Here is a 24,102-nt window from a genome sequence, read left to right as displayed (position 1 = left end):
GTTCTGCTCACCTGCTTCTCTTTTCCTGATGCTTTCCTTCAGCCTGTACTGGATGAGGAGCCCCACAGTCGAGAGGGCAATAAGGTATTTCTTAATCCTCCACTGCTTCAGCTTGTGTGTTTTGGAGAGCAAAAGCCACAAATCTACAGATTTGTATGCAAGTGTTTATTTATTTCATTCGTGACCAGAATTTTCCCTGTTTGCAACACCTAAGTTGACTGAATTTTGAAGGCAAACCTTGCACATTCCTGAGCTTGATGTTGGTTCAGTGAATGTACAATATAGAAAAACACACCCTTTTAAGATGCACTTTTTAAAGATGCACCTTAAAAACTTGCAGTTGGTAATGGAAACAAGGTGGATTGAGGTTTGAGATTAGCTCGTTTTGCTGATCCTTCCATATCTTGTCTTCCTCTTCAAAAATAGTCAATTTTCCTTTTAAACTCCCATTTACAAAAGTGCTGTATAAACCAGAAAGGACAAAAGTCCTCTTTCTTCCTGGCTGTTTGGGGCACAGTTGCAAGAGATTGACCACATGTGGCTGTTCAGAGTTTCCTTCTCCCTTTCTTCACATGAGCTACGCATGTATATAGTTGTATGTTTGTATTTGCACATCTCATTTATGCTGTCCACCCAACCTCTTTGCACCATATGAGGCAATGTCTTGTCTATCTCATCCTTACCTGGACTTCTCTTTTTCTTCCCTCCCTGCTCCGTACCACAGGCAAAGGCTGGAGGAGGTGGCCGGCGACGAGGTGGCCAGCGCCATAAAGTCAAATCTCAAGGAGCTATTGCCACTCCTGCTGGGGGCTGTTGAGCATCTTCATAATCTCTGAGGAATTCATACCCTCCCCTCCGTTTCTTAAATCCAAAAATCCAGAGCAGCACAACCAAAATCCATCCCAGCTTGAACTGCTGCTGTGAAACTCTTCTTCTGCTTCCTTTCTTGGAGGAGAGTGGTGGGGGGGGAGGGGGAGTTGCAATTTAAGCTAACGAAGGTGACAAAGCACATGTGGAACTGACCAACTGCCGCCTTCTCCCTTTAGCCTGAAACATTTTGTACATCGTGAGCTCTTAGTCATGATTTTTATTAGTTTTTATTATGGTGGATGTTTGTGTGTGTGCGTGCGCATGACAAGGCAGGAGAATCCAGGTATATAAAGAGAGGTACCTGCTCTTCTCATCCCATCCCCATCATTTTTAAAAACAAATTGACTCTGTATCTTGTCTGAGATTGAGAATTCCTGAAATCCGATGCCTTTAAGAGTATGACGTTTTGAACTGGCTGAGAGGAGGTAGCAGTTCTTCCCCCCGGTACTAAGGGAAAGCTGGGCCATTCCTATTGTAATGTAGCAAGGACTGCAATTGGCAGTCTGCATGAAGGAAACCCCTCTAACCAGCAGCACCTCAAAAGTTGGATTAAAATGAGATCCGAGTCCTCATTCACACGCACTTGTGAGCTTGATTAGTCTGCGCCATGTGGGGGTGGCCACAAAAGCACTCCTTCTTCCTGCCTGACATGAAACTGCTGGCTTTGAAAAGGGTCAGCTGAAGGCCAAAGAGAGTTTATTTCACACAATCCTTTTGGACTGACGTTGCTTTTACAGAACCGATCATGGGTGCCCCATATTTTGAGTGCTGGCTGTACCTGATTCTGTAACCAGCTACATGCACAAATGGGAAGGGGTGAGGGGAGAGCTGATGCAAGTTGGCTTTGGGTTACTTTCCCATTTCATCTCTGTGACTTCTGAGTTGTCATTAAATACAGCATTTCCTTCCCCTCCTCAAGATCAGACACTATCAATAGCATCTTCTTGCTCTGTACTTGTATACGGCAGCATTCCTGAACTTGTTGCCTGCCTGATGTGTTGGACTGCAACTCCCATGAAGCCTTTGGCCATGCTGGCTGGGAATTATGGGAGATAACAGTCTGATACATCTGGAGAACACAACAGTGGTATAAGGCAAGAAGGTGCATCCCTTTTCATGTTAGAGAAATAGGTGCCATCTCCCTTCCTCTAATGGGATGCTTGCCATTTAGTGTTAAAAACCAGGCTGCAGCCCGTGTTTCATCCTTTCTTCAAAATTTAATTGTGCCATGGCAGTAACAGGGACTTTGCCTGCTCTGAGACAGTCAGTCCAAGGCTTACTGAAGGAAGCTGTAAGCTATATTTTCAGATGGACACACATCTGTGATTTTATAAGTTTGATAGCTACATCTACTCAAGGCGTTTGTTCTGAGTTGACTTCCTTTTTAACTGGCATCATGTTGTTGTGGTTTTTCTAACAAAATGAAAAGAGCACCAGGTTTGTAGTTCACTGGTTTGTAACTTTTTAATACTGTTTTCCCCATGTTGCTGTCTCAACTGTCCTTCCAAACAGGATTTTTTTTTAGAAAACTAAACTCTGGAAGTTAATGAACCTTGAAGAGCAAGTAGGCATTTCATGTGAGCCTTCTCCAACTGGATACCCCCGGTTGACTTTAAGACTTTGATAGCAACTCCCATCTTCTTCAGCCATGCTGGCTGGGGTTTATGGGAGTTTTAATCCAGCACATGCAGCAGGTGCCATGATAGAGAAGACTTTTTTATGCCTATGTCACTGAGTCTTATGGACATGACTTCCTGCAGCTACAGTATTGATGGAACCCTTGGAGCAGAATGGCACAGGAAGGGGGCAGAAAGCAAGATACCTGCCCACTCCACTTGATGCCTTCGGCCCTGTAATGACATCAATCATTACATCAGTCTTGTTGCCTTCTGTTTCCAAGGGAAGTGGAAACCTTTGTGTGGTGTCCTCTCCATTCCTTTGTCCTGAAAAAGGAATGCGCAGTGCTGAAGGTTTCCCTTTTTTTTTTTTTTAAAGGAGTCACTTAGTGCTGTGTTCTACTTTGTGACCAGCATTTAAAGACTACTGAGGCTGGCATGGTGTAAAAAAAGTATAAATAAAAAAAGAAAGGTTTGTTATAATTGTCAAAACAAGAGGTGTGTTCTTTTCATTTTTCCCCACAAAGAAGAGAAATAAATGCTCCCAGTGTAAAGAAGACCGGCGTAAACTGTTGAGTATCTATTTCAGCAAGGCTGAAATTTCTTTCTGAAGGTTATGTGGTCTGGACTTGGGTACACATAACTTTCTGTTTCTAGGTGCTTGTCAAAACCCGTTTGACACAAGGCTCAGGTACCAGGGCAAGGGCTAGTTTCTTGCTTTATGAGTAGGAAGTTCTATAAAGTCAGTGCTTTGATTGCAACTACTCTTATTGAGCTAGCCTGAAGTATTTGGGGAAGCAATTACCTTTAAGTGCATTTTTCACTCCATGAATGAATGACAATGAATGTGATTGCAGTGCCAATTCGAGGCCCAGAACAAGATGAAAATAGCACCAGACAATCTATGGCTGCATCATCCAAGAGTGGCTGGAATTGTGTGGATACCACTTAATCGGCTGCCTTGCTCCAAGAATTTTCATTCTTCTAGGTCCACAGGGTGTGGGGGCGTTCTTCAGCAGTGGTTTTGTAATTGTCTTTTTCAAAGCAGGTAGACCCATTGCCTCCTTCAAAGAAGCATTTATTGTCTCCTGAACTTAGCTATATATTGCTGTCCTCCTAATACTGTAAACCAGCACAGGCAAGAGTCAAGTATAGACATGGTAGGCTATACTCCTTCATGTGCTGTGTTCACATCTTTGGGTTTCAGCAACAGAAACACCTCCAAATGCATTTCTTTAGCATTTGGGCTCTGATACGGTAATCTATCAACCAATACCAGCATTGTACAAAGATCTCGGCAGAGAGCTAGCAACATGGGTTCCAGCTATGCAGTACTGGCATCAATTGCCTGTAACTTCCATTGCTAGAGAATGTACACACCAGTAACTCCAGGGGTAGGCAGCTTGGTGTCCCCTGGATGTTTTGGACTACAGCATCTATAATTCCCAGCCAGCATGGCCAATGGTCAATGGTGTGGGGAGCTGTAGTCCAAAACATCTGAGGGCACTGGGTGGTCTACAACTGGAAAGGTAAAGGTTTCCCCATGACTTCCCCATTAAAGTCCATTTAATGGGACTTCCCCGTTAAAGTCCAGACATGTCTGACTCTAGGGGGCGGTGCTCATCTCCGTCTCCTAGCAGAGGGAGCCAGCATTTGTCCGCAGACAATTTCTGTGGACATGTGGCCGGCATGACTAAACATGGAGGTGCACAGAACGCTGTTACCTTCCCACCGAAGTGGTACCTATTTATCTACTTGCATTTGTATGCTTTCGAACTGCAAGGTTGGCAGGAGCTGGGACAGAGTACGGGAGCTCACCCTGTCATGCAGATTCGAACTGTCAACCTTTTGATCAACCAGCCCAGCAGCTCAGCAGTTTAAACCACTGCGCCACCTGCAGCCCCTGCATCTAGAACTGTAATTCACAGTGTCCCATGAACTTTCAAATTAAAAAATAAAATAGAAGAATCTAATATTAATTTTCTTTGAATCAGACTAGAAGATGGAAGGAAAGTGGTGTCATATAATTTATTTGAGGAAGAGGTGTTAGCATAGCTTTAAGGGCTACTACCTGTGTTCCTTTAAACACTGGCAGTCCAGTGCAAATCTACCATTGTAGCACACATGTAGGGGAAGCCCTTATGCTCAGTATTTTTAATTCAGTTCTGAAAGCTGTAAGACTCCTTTCAAACCTGAACCCCTCTCTCGTCTGTTGCAACTTTTCCTCCCTTACCTAACCCCAGAAAATTTGGGCCAGGAAATAACTTATGAGATTACTCTAAATCTAATTTTACCAAGTCTTCCTTTGCCTATTGAGTTATAGTTTGCAATCTATAGTCCTACTAATAGTTTGCAATCTACCAGTGGCCCAAGGAAGGTCTGTGGGCAGACACAGTGGACTCGGCTGCATGCTAACAACTGCACTTATCTGGCACGTTTCCAGCTGGCCCTTTTTATGGGAATGTGCATCCACAGCTGAAGCCATGTGACGAGCAGCATGTTACTAGATGGTCACTGCAGAGGCTCTGTTCTAGCTCTGTTAGGCTATCACCATGCATAGCAGCACAGTGATGTTTATGGGAGGAGATGGGCAAGTTCTTCTAGAAAGCTCTGCATGCATGTGTGTGGTACTCTGCACTCACAGAATTGCTGCCCTTCGGTGTTTACAATTTCCTCCCTTGCAAAACAATTACTAAATTAATGACATCTCCTCTCCACCAACAGTCAGTCTCAACCCTTTTAAAAAAAGGTCATTTATTGTCTTGGGTTTCTTTTGCATAGGCATAAATTACAATTGGTAGATAAAAAATAATGAACCAACAGTGCAGCATTTGCAACAGGTTACAGTCTTAGATACAAACTGCTCTCCTCCCTTGCTTTGTAGATAGCTGTTTCTTAAAGAAGCACTATTTTTGCTCTTGTACACTGATGGCACTATATTAACATGGTGCTTTTGACAGTGTAATGAGACAGGCCAAAAGGAAGGCATGGGGAAGAGAAGTCATGCTTTGGATGGTGCTCACCTATGTTGATAAAGACACTGCAGATACGAACTGTGTTGTTGATGATCTGATAATGGAAGATGCTATGGTGCCTCCTGTGAGCAAACAAACTTCAGAACTATCTTCCCCAACCTGCCTCCCTCCAGATGCCCTGAACTGCAACTCTCACCATCCCTAGCCAGCCTGGCCAGTGTTGAAGAAAGCTGCTCCACAAGTATGCTTGTGGTTATATTGAAACCAGCAGCACCTGCATGCAAGTCCCCTAGCTATGCTCAGGGAGCTGACATGAGCATGACATCTATATTGTTACCATAAGTCCAGTCCCAGTTTTGCGCAATTGGAGAATAGTATCTAGGTGCTAACACAGCTATAGGCAGGGACATGAGAGCCAGAACAACGTCACTCACAGTCCTTCAGGTACATATCCAAGATCACCAAATGCTGATTTGGTCACTCAGATTATTAATCAAATTTTTACATTCACCCAAGATGCTGAAACACATAAGCGTTTGACACAAGCAATGGATTCACTTTAATTATATGAAACCAAGGCAAAGTAGTTTCACCAGATTGATTAACCTGGCATAGTGAAAGTGTGATCTTGTGTATGCACCCATACAAGTTACCTTTGTTTTCTCCTAAGTACAGCTAATCAACAACATATCTTTTATAAGGGGTAATACATAAGCAAACTTTTAAAAAAAATCAGTGCTTAAGACATCTTTATCTGCTGCAGAGTACAAAGATAAGAGCTAAGCTATGGTTCAAAGACATAGCTTTTCACACGCACATATAGACAACTATCCATGGATGTATTTTTTAAAATCCTCTCTAGCATCATACCACAACCTTAGCTGACCAATAAACAGTGCAGAAGTACAACCAGTTTCCTACCAAAAGCATGAAAGAGGTATCTAATGGGACTTAGAGCAGCTCAAAACTGCAATTTCTAAGGCAGCGCTGATATCCTTCCTTTGGTCTTCCTGATGAAAGCAAAATGGTAGGGTTAAAAAGAGGCTGATTTTGTTTGTTATGTGCAAGCTTGCCACCCTTTTTCAGGAATGCCACCATTTTGGCATATAAAATTACATTATGGCCTGGCTGACACACAACAGTAACCCATGGTATGGTATGGACTCCAGAATTTTGGATTGTAGTGACCAAAGCTTGTTAACCACAAACAATCCAGAAAACAAAACCATGGTTTGTTGAGTTGTGAACTCTGGATTGTTATCACTATGTGCAAACTCAGAACTGTAATTATTTCTCCAGGTGATGGAGATGGTAGGCAAGAGTAGAAAAATACCACACCCCCAGCTGCTCTGTGTGCCAGTACTGCAGCACTGCAAAGGCATATGGGATACACGGACAGAGCAGGCAAAAGAGGAAAGAAACAACTAAGAATTGAGAAAACAAACCACAGTTTGTTCAATAGTCTGACAGACAAACTCTGGGGAAAGCAAACAATTACGGGTTAAATAAAGCATGTAAGTGTTGCCTTCTATTATGCTTTTTGCCCTACTTACATCATAGGAGAAATAAATGTTGGAACTGACCTTTATTGTCAAGTTGCAAGTAAAGTCCACTAGCAAATGCTGTAAGCCAAGGGGCATAACACTTCTTACTGGAGCCCAATAGGACGACATACCTCCTCCCATATTGCAGATCATTGCTGTAAGCGTGACAGAGGGATACAGACACAGTTATCGGCTACCCTATTTCTACCCCTCACTGCTGAGTCGATGGGTGGTCAGTTGGTAGGCTGTAGACTTCCACCATCCGAAAAACTGCAACTATGGATGATGCAAGTAAGGATGGAGCAAGTGATGGGGCCATTTTAGCATGCCCTGTGCATGCCCCCGCTCCCTCAGGTACCAGCTTTCCTCTGGATGCATCTGGTAGTGAACACCCAATACTCTATGCTATAACTAAATGAACATGACCTAGTAACACTAACAGTGTGAATCTATATCAAACTATGTCCATGCACTTCTGCTAAGCTATTTTAGATGACCAGAGAATTACATCACAGTTTCTCCACTAAGCATTCATGCTAGAACAGTTTGGGTCACATTCATTAATCCTTGTGACTTTTAAAACATTGAAATGGCAAGGCTGAATGATACGTTTGCCTTGTTATTTCTCTGTGGGGCATCCTTTGTTTTGACCGGTCACATTAAAGTTTCTCCTCTTCCTCACACTCTTGACAGGGACATGGAACCAATAACAGATTTTATCCTGTCATAGTTTCCTCAATGGCATGCAATACTGCCCATGCTCTGAAGTGTGCAGTAGCTACCAAGGTTGCATATGCAGCTAAGAAAATGGTGTTTACATTCCAAAAGCAGAAAAAATGTCCTGCTAACTACAGCAGCAGTCTGCCTGTCTCAACATAGAGCAAAGATGGCCAAACGCTGCTTCTCCCACTTCCTCTTCTGACACAAATAGTTCTCACTACTCAAATGTTGATTCTCTGTGCTTCAACACATCTATACCACTGCCTTTGAACTTTTTAAAGAAAAGCACACTTACTTCAGGTACCCTGCAAATATATTCATCCAAATGTGTATTTGATGCTTCAGGTTTTTCTAAGTAAAAAGAAGAAGTCCAGCCAATCAGGAAGCTAACCTCTAGCCAAGGGGAGGAGAGACCAGCTCCCTGATTGGTTGGCCATTGTGGCAGTCAGTATTCTGGAGAGATGGAAGGGAAGTGGTCTCTTGACCAACACAAAGTCCAGCAGCACTGTGCACAATTTCCATTGTGAACGCGAGGGACAGATTGTTCTGGAGCTCAACTCAGCTGGGAAACTGGCACGTTCCACACTGTTTTCACTGCACCATGTATGCCCACATATCCTTCCTTTGGTAGAAGCCTCTTAGAAGAAACAATTCTTTTATGAGATATCCCTAGCAAGAGGGCCATTCCTTCCAAGTGCAGCTTTTACTGTTGGCAAATACCAATGACCTATTTAACACAGTGTAAGCACTTCATCTGTAGTAATTTTACCACAGATTTCTCTAGATTTCTTAAGTGGACTGGTCTACATGTGCAGCAGAATAAGGAAGTCAAATAGGTTATACCACTTTAGAGATAACATGGGGACTCCATTTTTTAATTGCCTCCACTGTGTGGAAAAGCTTCCTGAAAATTGAAACCAGTCTCTCAGGAAGAGAGTTTCTGTTCCTTGCGGTGTTCAGTTTCTGCTCAGGGTTTTTGAACAAATGTATTAATGCAAGGGTGCATTCAAAACCGCAAGCCTGTCTCCCGTACTAATGCAGTCCATTGCACCCCCTCAGTAATCTATGTCCTCCTTCCCATCTCATCTCATTCCAGTACCTGTGCAGGTCAGCTACAGAAGGTGGGGACCATTTTTGTACCTCTTAGCAGGCCAATACATGTAAACGATTTATAAAGTGGCTACATGCACTTTGTGCCAAGTGATGGATGGGTCATTTGCACAGCTTCTGTGTCAACCCATAGCAGGGGCCTGAGGACCCATCTAGTCTGGTATTTGGTTCATGCAAGAGACAGGGAACCTCTGGACATATCTGTCCCAAAAGGGTTCCCAGTCTGGCACCTGGAAGATTAAGTCCTGTGTGGGCCCTACCCTCTGGAAGTGGGGAGGAAACATGTTTTTCCCAGTCTGTGATCAGAGATAGCAAGGGGATTCCCTTGTTTGCTGCTCCCAGTGTTGGGGGAAGGTGAAAATTCCTTGTTATTTCTGACCACAGATTAGAGATAAAATGGATTTCAACAGTTGTGAGTAGTGCCCAAAGAAATTAAGGGCTGAAGCAGCCACTAGTGGTCATTCTAATCTTAGCTCTTTGCTATCTGAATGTTTTACGAAATTAATCTATATGTATACAAGCTGAAGAAACACAAAATCCTTTGAGAGCACATGAAGCCATTTGCACTGTAACACAACCAGTACTGCAGCCACTTTTGCATTAAAACATGCAGCCCAAGAGCGAGACATGCCTGTTTCCTTTGCATGCATAGCAAAGGCAGACTTTAATGTGAGCCAGGCTTAGCAAGGTTTATCCTTGAACCATAGATTTTAATATCAAGGTTCACTCGGAATATGCAAGACAAAAATGGGTGTCTCTGAGCATGTGCAGGGTGGTTTCCTTCACCACTCAGCACGAACAATCAGCCCTTACATATCCAGGATTGCTGCAGGAACTTCCATTGTGGTGAAAGGGCCTGTCAGAATTCAGTCATTTGCTCTAAGCATGGCAGCATGGAAATGAGTTTTAGCAGGAAGCCATACTAATGGGCCACTGAGCAGTTTTTGGCACTCCTGCTTACATTCCCACTGTTTCTCCCCAGAAAACAAGCCTCTTACTTCCTCATCCTTTAGGACTGCAGCCTCCTGTTTTTAAATACTTGAAATAAATGCCCATTTTCCTCTGGTGTTCCCTACTGTGCAGTGTTGTGGGTGCCTACTACAGTAGACATGGTTGGATAATAAAAACAAACTAAATCCTGCCAACCCAGGAAAGGAAAAAGCAATAGCATAAAGCCTCTTGCTGTCTTCATCTGAGACAGATTACATAAATACATTATTACCCTCACCTCCAAATACTATATAATAAAAATATGAACACCACTAGAACTATAAGGGCTATCATGACACAGCTCTCTAAAAAAAGTCAGAATACAGTTTTTGTTTGGGGTGGGAAGGGCAAGATAAGAACTGCATAGGTTTCTTTTTTTTTTAAACACTGAATTTTTAAAAAGCAGCTGAATATAAAATACCAAATCAAGGAGAGCCCACTTTCTTCCTCAGCACACTGGAAGGGTTTGGTTTTGCTTTTTTCCCCAAAGAGAACCAATCACCTGGGGACGGTGGTGATTTATTCCCCGTGTTCCCTATCTAAGAGCAACATAGCAAAATAATAAGCATCACCCATTCCAACTGGCTCTCCTTTCTGACACTGCTTTCTGCTTGCCTGTGTCAGTCTGAGGCACAGAATTTGAGGTAGCCAGCTATCAAGACTGTGGCACTAGAAAGGGTTAAGAGACTGGCTCCCCATGGACACGGAAGCGATAAATGCAAGTGTATTCTGGGTGGCCCCAATTGCTGAGAACTCGCAGCTCAACCAGCTGAAAGGCTGTCTTCTTGTCTTCATCCTGAAGCTGAAAAAAGAGGAAAAGCAAAATGTAGAACATATTTTTGTGCAGCCTAGAACAGCTTTCCCAACTCTGGAGCCCTGCAAATGTGCTGGGCTGCAACTCCCGGCATTCCCACCAGGCTGGAGGAGGCTGGCTTAGAAAACTGGGTCCTTCATCCCACAGAGGAAGAGAAAATACTGGATCAGTTTGCTCTTCTCTTGCTCTAACCCGGTTGCTTTTCTTGAAAGCTGCCATCTACTGGCTGCAGAATGTATCAACTAACCAGCTGGTGGTTTCTGGTGAAAACCCGATATGATTTCTGATTAAGAGGCTGCCACACTCAAGGTCTTAAACACAGCCTCAGATGGCTCTGCCTCCCCAATAATTCAAGAATGTAAGGAATGCTACCCAGTTTGGCATCTATAATATTAGTTGGTGAATGTATTCAGAAAGACTAGATCAGTGATGGCGAACCTTTTACAGAGTGTGCAAACTGAAACCCAAAACCCACTTATTTTTCGCAAAGTGCCAACACTACAATAAAACCTGAAAGCTGAGGTTTTAGTTTGGAAAACCAACTCACAGACAGTCCAAGCAATATACACACACACACACACACACACACACACCCTTGGCAGCGCACTGACTGGCCATGCGAAAGCTTGGACGAGTCACGGCTAATGAGTCGTGGCTCGTGACATCATCGCTTGGCGCCACTTCTCCTTTCCAAGCATGCGCATGGCCCCTATGTGTGCTGTTATTTGTTGCTCAGCTGCTGGGGCAATGCAGGGACGACTTGGCTCATGTGCCGACAGAGAGGGCTCTGCGCGCCCCCTGTGGCACGTGGGCCATAGGTTCGCCACCACTGGACTAGATGAACCCTTGGTCTAATGCAAGAGAATTCTTCTATGTTTATGTAACACAGTGGAGACTGCTGGTTATCATAGGCCTATAGTTACTGGGGCAACTTGCAACCCTTCATATATTTTGTCCTATAACTCCCATCAACCCTCACCATTAGCAATGCTGGCTAGGGCTGATAGGGATTTTTATGCCAAAATATATGGGAGGACCCCAGTTTGCCCATTCCTTTGGGAGAGACTCCCCCACTACATCTGTTATTCTACAGTATCACTGATCATAACAAACTTGCTAAACAGACAACAGACTTTCTCAACCTGAAATTTTCTAGATGTGTTCGACTACAATATCCATCATTACAAGCCACCTCACCCATTGGACATGGTAGCTGGGGATGATGGGTAGATGTATAGTTGGCAGATGTAGAGGGAATTGAGTCAGGAAAGAAAAGCCTAGAAAGATGCCAAAGGCCTTTTTTTCTGCCATTAGGCAGAGGAGTATTGGGATCAGAGCATTTTGGTATCAGAGGAAACCAGCAGAATCGCCAATCAATTTAATGGCTTGGATCCGGATTTCAAGCAAACTCATTGAAAGTAATGTATCTTATGATAGCCATGAAATCAGTGAAACTACTCAAAGTAGTTTTTTTTAATTGTTATATTATTATTATTTATGTATGTTTTTATGTATTCCTTGTGAGCCGCCCCGAGGCTTTGTTGCAATGGGGGCGGCATAGAAATGTTTTAAATAAATAAATAAATGACCAAGTCTGGATTAAGCCCACTATTATTATTTAGCCAAGGAGAGAAGTGTGTTGCTTTTTTTCTCCTCCAGCCACCAAAATGTCTCAGGTTAGATACCTGCAAGGCAAGGGGGAGGCCCCACCTCTGGCAGTCACTCTCCAATCCTCTCTTGCCTAGGCTTGGAGTCTCCTTGTCCCATCTACCCTACCCTTCATCCTATTCTTTGTCCTCTTTCTTACCTCAAGGTGAAAGGTCTGGATGGGATCCCCATCTTGGCTGTATGTGAATTGCCCAAGGAGGATGCCTTCTTGCTGTCCTTCTTCATCTAAACCCTGCAGGAACACATCCCGGAAAGGAAGAGGGAGGTGTGAGGAGGGAAGGGCCATGGGAGAACAGAGCAGTCAGGGGTCAGAGGGGGTGGGACAGAGGGAGGGCAGAAGTGCAATTAAAGGTGGCTCTTGCAACTGCATGCCAAAACAAAACAATACGGGACAGTGTGGAGGCAAGGGGTGCAAAGGATTAGCAGGGTGGGAGGAGAAGGCCAATAGTTATGAAAGCTTGATTTTCAATGTAGCCATTATGCTGTATAAAACTATGGGCTGCTTTGAAGATGCCAGTCCAAAACAAAAACAAAACCAAAAACCCAGGATAGTGGACAACTACAAGCTAGAAAGCAGATTACTGGTTGTTTAGATAGGTCCTGACAACCGACTACTCTTCATGCACTGGATGGGAAATAGAGTAGACATGGTGCTGCAGAAGAGCTTTGTGAAGATCCTGGACCAGCAGAAAGCAAAACAAGCTGGCCCTAGATTAAATCAAGGCAGAGCTTTCCCTGGAAGCAAAAATGATGAAACTGAAGCAGTTGTACTTCAGGAACATCATGAGAAGACAAGACTCCCTGGAGAAGACAGTAACGCTAGGGAATGTCAAAGGCAGGAGAAGAAGAGGAAGACCGAATACGAAATGGCTTGATTCCAGAAAGTCACCACCTTCACCTTACAAAAGCTGAGTAGGGCTGTCAAGGACAGAACTCTGTGGAGGGCATTCATTCATAGGGTTGCCATAAGTCAGAGATGATTTGATGGCACAATTAGAAGTTTTGGCTAAAAATAGTTGATTCTGATGTCATGTCTCCAATAATTTAGTTTAAAGGCATCTGTGAAGACTTGAACCAATGGATACAAACTGGCCACGAACAAATTGCAGATGGAAATCTAAAGATTTCACCTGTGATAGCTGAATTGCTCTTAGTCTGCTGGGAACTCCTGCAGGAGTAAAACTCCAAACCCTAACTGGGATCAAGAACAACATTATGAAAACCACCTTTTAGTTCTGGGAGGTGACTCCTCTTCACTGCAGAAACATTAAAAGTTTCTGGAAACAGATGGGAAACTAGGGCAGCTGCAGAGGCCATCTTTGCTCTCATAGTCCACCCCACAGTCCATACTCCATGGCACCAGGAAAATGAGAGAGAATTCCATCCAGAGCAGCTACAGAGTGTTAAATGGATTATAATTAACCTGCCTGCAAGCTAATCTTAAATATTTTGGTGCTCTGTGGTCTTTTTTTACACATTGAAGAAAGGATGGATAGAGGCACAGGTTGCTCACCCCTGGCTTTAGGGTATTGGAAGAACCATCCATTGTAGGATCCTCCTACAAATGAAGAATATTTCCCCGCTCTTATTTTAATTTGCCCTACCTGCTATTTTCCCAGGCTCATAAGAAGGTGACTTACAAAGACAGCAAAATCCTTGGGGGCGCTGGGAATGGCTCCTTTGGGTGAGAGGGATCTGGGTATGTGCTCCAAGGTCACGGCAGTGGGATAGATGTTGCTGGAAAGGCGGATGACAGCAAAGCCTTGGGAGCCTTGGAATGCCCAGCAGTTCCCAGGGTAGACATCTGGCTGCAACAAATTGAGAACACAAGTGGGTTTAGCTAATGGTAAAGTGTACATATGTTAGACTTTGTCCTTATAACACAAAACACAAGGATACATTGATATTCAAGGGCCTAGTGGAAAAACACCTTTGCCCCTCATGGTACCATTGTCTCAATCGGTAGAAAAAGAGGGCCAAAAAAAAAAAAAAAAAATACTGCCTGTATTTGACAACTTTTCCTAGTCCTCATGGGTGACAAGTCGTTCTATGTAAATGAGCAAACGGGGCTGGCAGATCAGTGACAGAGTTGCTTGATCCCTCTTTTGCTAACCTGCCTGGTTTCTGTGCTGAACATGGAGGATGAGAAGATGCAGCTGGCTGGCAGAGGAAAGACAGAGAGATCTATCTATTATCTGCCAGTCCACATGGTAAAAGACCATTTTTACTAGACTCCTAACAGTCAGTACTTCTGTGCCGGTCTTGGAGGAAGCAGTTTCTTCTCTTCTTCAGTGAGGAGAGAAAAGCAGATTATCTCCTTCCCTAATGGGAACAATAGATGGCAAAAGAAGAAGGGGATGGCAGAGGATGAGGTGGCTAGATGGAGTCACTGAAGCAGTTGGTGTCAGCTTAAGTGGACTCCGGGGGATGGTGGAGGACAGGAAGGCCTGGAGGAATGTTGTCCATGGGGTCGCGATGAGTCGGACACGACTTCGCGACTAACAACAACAATAACAACAATCTCCTTCCATGACCAGTGAAATCATTTTCAGACTAGTAACTTTTCTGGGCTTGCTTAACAAGGCTGTTTTAGGCTCCTTAGACAGGAGTAAGTCCCATTAAATAAAATGCAGCTTAATCCTGAACAAACATAGAACTATTCTGCTAATCCACCATAATGGGGAAACTATTTTTTTATACAAATCTCAGCATAGGAAAAAGTGTCTTTGCTACATCAGGAAATGAACAGGACAGAGTATGTTTTGTCTTCTGTTTCCAAGCAGTTATCAGTGGAATGGCATGTTACAATCAAAACAGGGATGCTAACCAAAACAGCATGTACTATTTCAAATGCTTTCACTCTCTCCCTGCGGCTTCCAGGAATGGTAACATGATCCTGTTTAAGTTTCAGCCCGTGATGTGGAGCCCAAGGCCCTCAGAGTGATATTTCTAAACCACACATGATTATCCTCTTAATTTCTGATGTTAAGGGTGTACATGCCATTGCTCACACAGCCAAAACGGCATCACCCTTGCACAAGAGGTGGCTCATACCAGCAGCCTTAAGGGATCCCCAAGGTTTGCAGAAGTACAAACAAGTTTTAGGAAAAAACTTGTCCAGAAGGGTGTAACCTGCGCCAAAACAGTCCAATAAAGACTGAACATGCTCAGCGGCTCCAAAACATGTTTGTGGAGAAAGGGACAGAAAAACCAAGTGGAAAATGGCACAGCATGGAGTATCCTGAGCAGGAGCACTCCCACACGGAAGCATTTTGCTGCAGATCTTACTTGTAAACCTGCACTGTTGCTTAGACCTGCCTAGGGCCACCCAACACACTTCGTAGCCAAGCAATAGTTTGGGTCTGCACAGCAAATCTGCCCCCCCCCCCCAAAAAAAAACACCTCAACCAAGATGTCTGGTTTCAGAGTTTTCACCAGATATTTCTTGTTTTTGCCCACAAGGAGAAAACAGAGTCTTAAGAAGACAAATTCCATCTAGTGCAGATGTTCTTTGCTTGGAAAGTGCCTGCAATGCACAGGCACAGATGTAAGTGTCTCCAGCTCTGTGCTTGACACCAACTGCTATGCCTGAGTATATTTACTCAGCCAGATACTCTCTCTCTCTCTTTAAGCCTGCCTCATTACCCTGTGGGGATAATATTATTTTTTTTATTATTATTATTATAACATTTCTATGCCGCCCCTTGCCGAAGCCTTGGGGCAGCTTACAACACAATAAAATACATTGAAATACAATAGCACATAATAAATTACCATTAAATACAAAAATACAAAAAATACATTGAGTTATGGGATGATCCCTATATGCAACTTTGAGCTCCTAGGACAAAGTGCTGGATGAAAAGGTAATAAACAGAATGAGATATGAAGGATTTAAGCCAGGCATACAGAGGAGAATAGGGTGACTGTGGGGAAAAAAGGCAGGCTCCATTCTTGTTTGATCCATACCTGGAGAATGACCCGTGGAGACTGAGAGTGGTACCACAGAGGGATCCCAAATAGACTCAGCAGTGCAGTCTTGGTCTCGTAGGTTTCTGAGCATCGGGTGCTGATAACACTGGCCCCTGGCATGGAAGAAAGATGGGTGAAGCCAAACCACATTGATTTGATCATGGCTTAACAGGAAGGGAGCTGATGTGCAGACCATCCAATAGGTGAGGGATTAGAAAGCTGCTATGACATTCCCCAGTAGCACAACCAGACAGTCCCAAACTGCAGCTGAACTACTTGTAGCTGAAAATGACCCCAAATTGTTAGACTAATCTTTGCCACCACAGGGGCTAGAAACTTGATGCTGTTTGCTTGTTTTGTAAGGATGGATTAGAAGATTCTCAGACTGTCCCCATCCCAGTCTCTTCCCATTGTGCCATAAGCGAACATACTGTACTTTTTATTGCTGGCTACTTTCCAGTTAGTACCTCAACAGTTACCAGGACAGAAAGGCAAGATAGGACCCTCAGGTGTGCATACCTCCAGATTCAAGGGCATAATCAACCATTCCGATACGATCTTCACTGAAACGCTTCAAGGCCTGGTCCACTATGTGGTGCACTTGCTGAAACAAGACACACATTCTGAATACAAGGAGGGGATTCCTAATACTCTAATGCTTTATTCCACCAAATTTAGAGCTCAACCATACAAATGAAAAGGCTTCCTTGGGAACGATGGTGCAACCATGTTGCTACAAATCCATAGGTTGCTTGTATATCAGTAGCAAATCAGTGCCCCATCATGATATGGGATCTGCACCATTGACTGGTGATTTGGCACCCGTGGACATGGGGTCATCAAAGAGCACTCTAGTTCTCATTAAAGTTGCAACTCCGCTAGTCCTCCCTGCCTCATTCCCGCAACAGTATCTGTGGCTTACTGAAAATAAGCAAGATCCACATTCCCATAGCTAGTAAGCATAGTATACTGATTTGAGCAACCTTCCCTGCCATGCTGGTTGAAGATTATGGGAGTTGTAATTTAAGAGTTCTGGAAGACTTCCAGTGAGGGAACAGCTGCCCCAGAATTATGATCTTTCAAGGCAGAAAACTGAGCACTTAGGATTCAAATCAGTCCCACCAATGCATGGGTCAGAAAAAGGATGAACAGAACAGATGTCACATTACAACACTGTCATTTCCTGCTCAACAAACACCAAATGCATTTCTAGAAGTGGCCTATGACAAACCACTTTGGCCAGCTGGTAAGTGGATCCACACCTCTTCTGTTACTCCTGTGACTCCTTCCCTCTGGAGCACTACCCCAACATCCCGTGCGGACAGCCGCTGGTCCTCCGAGATCTTGGTGAGGATCTTTTGCTCCAGTCTGCGGAGCTGGTCCTGCAATTCTTCACGTTGGAGGAACAGAAGGCCCACTCCATCTTCTCTAGGTTGGGACAGGTATCGGCTAAGCCATACAGGAAACTGGATTTCCACCTAAAACAACCGAAGGGAAGATCATGTTTGATAAATGTACTTTTCCTGGTTACAATAAGAATGTAAGTAGGTTGCAGGGAATGGAAACTGTGGTTTCCACTGATTTGTCTACTCTTTCTAGGGGCTGTGTTTGACTCTCAGTATGAGGCAGAGATATGTAACAGAGGTGCACTGGGTTTATGACTATCTGTTTGGTGCATGGAAAGGAGACACGCCTGTGGAAAAATGGCTCCTTTGGTTTTTTCATAATAGGGTTTTTCTGCAAATTAAATGCAATGTTTCCTGATTGGATTTAGGGACCAAAACTATTTCCGTGGACTAAAGATAATTAAAAATAAACACAGAACAATAACAGCAGTGACAGCGCTGCCTTCATCCCAACAGCACACTGGGTGCTTTTTGTGTGCCATCACCAAGTCCTAATCGGGGAATTTTACAAGGGGTCTCGAAGGCAGCATCTTTCACTTGTAACTCTCGTATTTCCCACTGCTTCTTCCATCTTTTTTCTTTCCACAAAAAGGGCTGAAGGCAAGATTGAATAGTAGCACAATGCCTTTCATCTCTAACATTAGAAGTCCTCCATTTGAACCATACCAAGTATGGTTCAAATATGTCCAGAAGAATGATATATAATCTAGGAATTACCCTAATGATATTTGAGTGATTCAATTGTGCAAAGTCATATGAGAAAGAACACTCAGAGGATGCTTGTGAAGGGTGATTTATGACCGTGGTGGGAAATGTGTGGTCTTCCAGATGTTGTTGAATTCCAGCTCCCATCAACCCCAGCCATAATGGCTAATTATCAGGGAAGAAGGGAGTTGGGGCCCAACAACAAGTGAAAGGCTACTGGTCCCCCAACCTTGCTTTAGGAGTTCCAAGTCCCTGCATTAAAAGCAGTAAAGCCCACAATGTGACTCCACAGTCTGGCTGTGCTATATTAGGGGGGAAAATCCAAGTTTCCTAATTGAATGAAAGAAGTAAGGAACTTACATCTTCCCTCATTTCCTTGATCTGTCCTGGAAAAGACTCCATATTTTCTGACAAAGCCTTCTGATCAGAGACCAAGATCGCAAACTCCTTCTTCAGCCCTGCTAGCTTCCCCTCCAGCACATCCATCTCCTTTCGCAAATTTCCCATTAGACCTTCTTGGGTGGAACTTCAAATGGAAAACAAAGCAAAAACATAGATCATAGAATAGTAGAGCTGGAAGGGGTCATGAAGACTATTGGGTCCAACCGCTGCTGTTGCAGGACGCCAAGTTACACCATCCCACTCAGATGGCTGTCCAGTTTCTTCTGAATGTCTCTAGTGGAGAGCCCACCACCTCTCTAGGTAGCTGGTTACACTGTACTATTGCTCTGACAGTGAGGAAGCTTTTCTTGATGTCTAGCCTGAATCTGGGTTGTCGCAGCTTGAATGGATTATTCTGTGACCTACACACTGGCATCAGCTAGAAGAGATCTTGACCCTCCTCTTTGTGACAGCCTTTGAGGTACTTATAGAGGGATTAGAGAGCCAGTGTGGTGTAGTGGTTAAGAGCATGGGACTGGAACTCAGACGATCTGGGTTCTAGTCCCCACTCGGCCATGGAGCCAACTGGGTGACTTTGGGCCAGTCACAGACTCCCAGCCCAACCTACCTCACAGGGTTGTTGTGGGGATAAGATGGAGGAGGAGAATGATGTAAGCTGCCTTGAGTCCTTTGAGGAAAAAGGCAGGATATAAATTGAAAAATAAAAATAAATAAATAAATAAATAAAATATCATATCTCCGCTCACTCTTTTCTTCTCAAGTCTGAACATGCCCAGTTCTCTCAATCTCTCCTCATAGGGCAGTGTTTCCAAACCCTAGGTCATTTTTGCTGCCCTCCTCTTTTGTTGGCCTTTTTATTTTTTATGCATCTTTCTTAAATCTTGGTGCCCAGAACTGAACACAGTATTCCAGATGAGGTCTGACTAGTGAGGAGTGTAGAGGAATTCTTCTTGAGATTTGGAAATAATACTTCTGTTAATGCATCCCAAAATAGCATTTGCCCTTTTGGTGGCTGCATTGCATTCTTGGCTCATGTTTAGCCTATTATCCACAGATCTTTTCTTTTTCAGTTCTGTTGAGCCACATATTCCCCATCTTGTATCAATGCATTTATTTTTCCTAGATGGAGGACTTGGCACCTGTCCTTATTGATCCTGATATACAACTCAGGAGCTTAATCACTGGTCCTCTGCTCAGGCTCTTAAAAAATGAGGCTTCCACTAAATAAAGCCAAAGTGACACCAGACTGTCCAATCTAAACTGTGTAGTTTGCATGTTTGTATCTCATATCTGGCCCAGGATATTGAATTCTGACAATCTCAGTATCAAAAAACTGCCTTATTACTGATTTAATGTGAACTGCCCATAGGAGCTCTTTTCTGTAGGAGAGCGGTGTAAAAATGCATAAACAAACATTTAGAGGTAACTACCTTTTATGCTTCTACTTTAGAGGAAGGTTGTGGGTTAGCCACTGAGTATAGCTCTTTAAGTAACTTATCTCTGCTATTTAAAAATTGCACATGGTTCCCAGTTGATCATAAAGACTGTAGCATGACTTGGGTAGGAAGAAATTATTCAAGCACAATGGTGGAAAAGGTAAATGGATTCAGAGAAGTAGTGATGTGCAAACCAAACGAATATATATGAAACATGTATGAGCTTCCTTTGCAAGCAACTGAAGAAAACACACTTTTAAAAAAGATGTTCTGAATTGGTTCATACTGTTTTGACACGTTTATTTTTGCAATGCTGAAAAAAACTGTGTTTTGCCTAAGCTGGGGTGGGCACATTGCAAGCTCGCAAAAATTTTGTTGGTCTTCACTTGAGCCCCAAGGTCCACCAACTAGAATCAAGTGATAGAGATCAAGCACTCTGAATTCAGGAAAAGGCTGCATTCCTCAACCACAACTGACTACACAGTTCACTCACTAAAAAACCAGGAGCCAGAAACTCTTGCTGATCAACCTCAGATCACCCAGAAAGCTAACAGTAGATTTCAACCAACATCCTGCATGCCCCTGATCTAAGCAAAGGATCCCTCAGGCAGCAGTGCAACATTTCAGTTTCCTCTACATCACGTGTCCTGATGGCCTCTCAAGCCCATTATTTGTCAGCAACATCTCTAGTTAAAAGGCTTTAAATTATGAACAGCACTGACAGCAAGAATCTGTCTTGGAATGGATACAACCATCACTTTTTGATAGTTCTATTTCTCAAAGAACAATCCCCCAAATACTTGTGTTCCCTCCCTTCCCATAAGTGTCATCTTGCTGGAGACGTTCGTGTTACCTTTGCCATTGTGCCGTCATTTGCAGCATTCTGGCCTCTGCCTCCTAAGGGAACAAAAGCAGTGGTTGGGACAAGAAAACAGAGTAGGATAACATCCACTAGTTATACACAGTAGAAAGGATGTCATTGGGTGAGTATCTAGAATTGGAGGAACAGAAATAAACTACAGCAACAGATGGCTGGACAGATCTTAAGACAGATCTTCACTGGGACCCATTCGTTTTTTAGGATCAATCAAAACATTTCTGAAAACTACTAGTTTTCTTATACCTGGGTTTATTTTTGGAAAGTTCTGTATAACAGCATGTGCATGCCACAAGGGCTTGTACTTGGCTGGCAGACCTGAATTCAAAACTCAGCTCAGCCAATAGGTTATAGGGTGATTCGGGGCAATTCACTCTCCCTTGGCCTCAGTAATCATCTGTGAAACAAGAATAACCATGATCAACCTCATGCAATTTTGCAAGAAAGAAGAGGTTAAGCAAAAAATATCCTGAAACCTGAAAACAAGGTGCTAAAATTTGACTAGAAACATCGATCAGTTCTAGGGCAGATGGGACATGTCCAACACTTGCTTGTTTTAATAAATATCTGAATTATGCAAGAATGGAAAATGAGTGACCCAACAGATGTTTTGGCCTATGACTCCTATGCATCCTCACCACTGGATATGCTGGCTAGGGCTGATGGAAGCTGCACTCCAGTAGTTTCTAAAGGGTCACAAGTTACCGACCCCTGGATTAAAGCATGGGAGAAAGCATATTCAGTGAAAGCAATCGTTTGAGCCATCTTCAAAGAGCAGGGTGAGAATAGATTTATTTATTATATGAGAAGATCATGTTTGATTTGGATTGAAAATGAGGGGACATAGTTAAGCTACAGAAGAAATTCGTTTCACATTGTTTCAACACTGGAAGCCTTTCCTTTTTTTAAAAAAGTGTCCTGGTTTTACCTCACTATCCTGGGAGACTTTGTTCAGGAAATGGTCGAAATCCTTCTTCCATTGGGTTCGTAAAAGATCCAACTCACCCTGTACAGGAACAGAGATAAGAAGTGGCATATACCTTGAAAAAATCCCATTCATGTTTAAGCAGAAAGATGGCCTACAACTTCCAGGTTGGGAAATGCTAAGAGTTGCAGGCCATTTCTCTGTCTAATCATGGATATGACTGCACCCTTAAAGGTTTACAAAAGTTTAACAGTGTGCTGTTGAACTGATCAATTAATTGATGCCATAAGGAAATGCAGACACACACTGCATAGCCAAAGCAGCACCTCTGCTGTACAAGGTCCCATCAGCAAGGTCAGGAAACCCCAAGCTTGCAGTAGTACAAGACATCTTCCGAAACAGGACCCTAACAGGACTGCCAAAGCAACCTAGTGGTGACTGAGCATGCTCAGAGACTTTGGGATACTAAATGATTGTTGAGGGGAATGGGGAAGCAGACAACAGGATACAGAATAGAGTCTTATGCTGGAAGGCATGGCTGGCTAACCAGAATACAGAACAAGAGAATTTCACACTACAGCATTTTGCTGCATGCTCCAAACTCTATGATTTTCAAACTCTTCCCTCTCCCCATCCCTCAAAGCAGTTTCCCTGCCCACAGTTCTCCTAAAGGTCCCACTTGTTGCAGTGATAACTTTGTGGACAAACAGCAACTAAAGGAGGGCAATTCTAGCTGGAAAAATGAGCAGGGGACCTGAACTGGCCTTCCTCTCCTGTCATGGTCCTGATCTAGATCAGTCACTCTGCAGCCTCTACTTTAAAGGTTGAAGGGATGGAAAGACATGAGAAAATGGCATGTTGTAATCAATGTCATATGAAGTTTGGCCCAGAGTGGGCAACCAGAGCACTCCCCAGAATCCCCTTCAACATGCAAGGGTTTTGTGGCAGATGGTGGCTTCTTTGGCCAGCAAAGCTAGAGAGTCAGAGAAACCACTGATTTAAATAACAAAGTGGACACCAAAAGACCCAGCAAGGAAACATTTATAACATCATTCAAAAGCAGACATGGAGCAACAAAAGCTTGAAGTAAAAATATGCATGCAATTCCCACCATTCTATGCCAGAATGGCAATTAAAAACCTCACAATTCCCAGCCAGGATAGCAATTTGGATGTGTGGGACCAATTCCTAGTTAGTCCAGTCAATTATGGGAACTGCGGTCTAACACATCTGGAGGGTACCAGGTTGGGGAAGGCAGAAACAGAGCTTTCAAAACCAGAGATCAAACACTGAAAGCAATTCCTTGCACCCATTAGCAATGCTTCAGGCTTGCCACTCTACAATCTTGCCTCCTCCACCTTAATATCAAGAGGTCTCCCTCCATTCCCTGTATGTAGCCAACCTGGAGATGAAGGTCTGACTCTGCATGGAACTTCTCTCTCATGGCGGTCTCTCGTTGCCTCATCAGCCCGTCCAGCAGTGCCAGGATATCATCATGTGACAGAGTGGTTCCCTCTGTTGCTGTTCCTCTCTGGAGCTGCAGCACTGATGCAGCAGCTTCCAGGTTCTCCAAACGTTTCTCCAGGGCCTGGAGCCGGGACAACACCTGCTGCTGGGCCTTTTAATCCAGAGACAGTAAGAATGAAAGGGAGGAAAAGAGACCCATGAGGTTATTCTCACACATAGTTCTGGGACTTCCAGGACTGACAGTGCTGAACCTCTTTCAGCCTAAGGGTCAAATTTCATTATGCAGAAGCTCTTGTGATAATGGGTGTAGCCAAAGGCAAAGATGGCAAGGCCAAAACCGAAATAAGGCCATCTAATGAGTTCAGGGCAAAGGAGAGATTTGAATCTGTGATCTGCTGATTGACTGTTCAGTCTCTCTAGCCACTGTGTAACAGCAGCACTCTATGGTAAGAAATTTGGCAGTAGAGGTTCCGCTTGCTAATACATAGGTCTGCAACACTAGCTGCAAAGCTGAGGTTCACAACACAGATGAAGAAGCTTGGAATAGCCTTTTCCACTTAGAATAGGCTTCCTCAACTTGGAACCCTCCAGTGGTGCCCATGGGA

The 24,102-nt window shown here is 43.7% G+C and overlaps 2 protein-coding genes across 5 annotated transcripts in view; one reads left to right on the top strand and one right to left on the bottom strand.

The window, feature by feature from the left end:
• GTPBP1 (GTP binding protein 1) overlaps positions 1-24,102 on the top strand; it is a 44,411-nt gene that overhangs the window by 18,119 nt on the left and 2,190 nt on the right. Inside the window, exon 12 of one of the 2 annotated variants that reach the window (XM_044441226.1) lies at positions 725-2,981. The exons of the other annotated variant lie outside the window; for it this stretch is intronic. Within the exon in view, the coding sequence (XP_044297161.1) occupies positions 725-817 (93 nt within the window). The 3' untranslated portion in view covers positions 818-2,981. Of the gene's footprint in view, positions 1-724; positions 2,982-24,102 lie in introns of those variants that run through there. 2 annotated transcript variants of the gene reach the window in all.
• Positions 4,501-24,102, bottom strand: part of SUN2 (Sad1 and UNC84 domain containing 2) — a 35,187-nt gene continuing 15,585 nt past the window's right edge. For 2 of the 3 annotated variants that reach the window (XM_044441223.1, XM_044441224.1), the window contains exons 9-18: positions 23,433-23,648; positions 22,034-22,111; positions 21,082-21,125; positions 18,751-18,916; positions 17,542-17,757; positions 16,799-16,883; positions 16,277-16,392; positions 13,948-14,115; positions 12,447-12,539; positions 4,501-10,627 (exon numbers count right to left, since the gene is read on the bottom strand). In XM_044441223.1, coding sequence (XP_044297158.1) covers positions 10,505-10,627; positions 12,447-12,539; positions 13,948-14,115; positions 16,277-16,392; positions 16,799-16,883; positions 17,542-17,757; positions 18,751-18,916; positions 21,082-21,125; positions 22,034-22,111; positions 23,433-23,648 — 1,305 coding nt within the window. In that variant the 3' untranslated portion in view covers positions 4,501-10,504. The remainder of the gene's footprint in view (positions 10,628-12,446; positions 12,540-13,947; positions 14,116-16,276; positions 16,393-16,798; positions 16,884-17,541; positions 17,758-18,750; positions 18,917-21,081; positions 21,126-22,033; positions 22,112-23,432; positions 23,649-24,102) is intronic. The other variant, XM_044441225.1, reaches the window with a different exon arrangement.

Source organism: Varanus komodoensis, unplaced genomic scaffold (genome assembly GCF_004798865.1).
Source record: "Varanus komodoensis strain SLA01 unplaced genomic scaffold, ASM479886v1 scaffold39, whole genome shotgun sequence".
NCBI lineage: Eukaryota > Metazoa > Chordata > Lepidosauria > Squamata > Varanidae > Varanus > Varanus komodoensis.
This window is presented reverse-complemented; position numbering and strand designations above follow the sequence as displayed.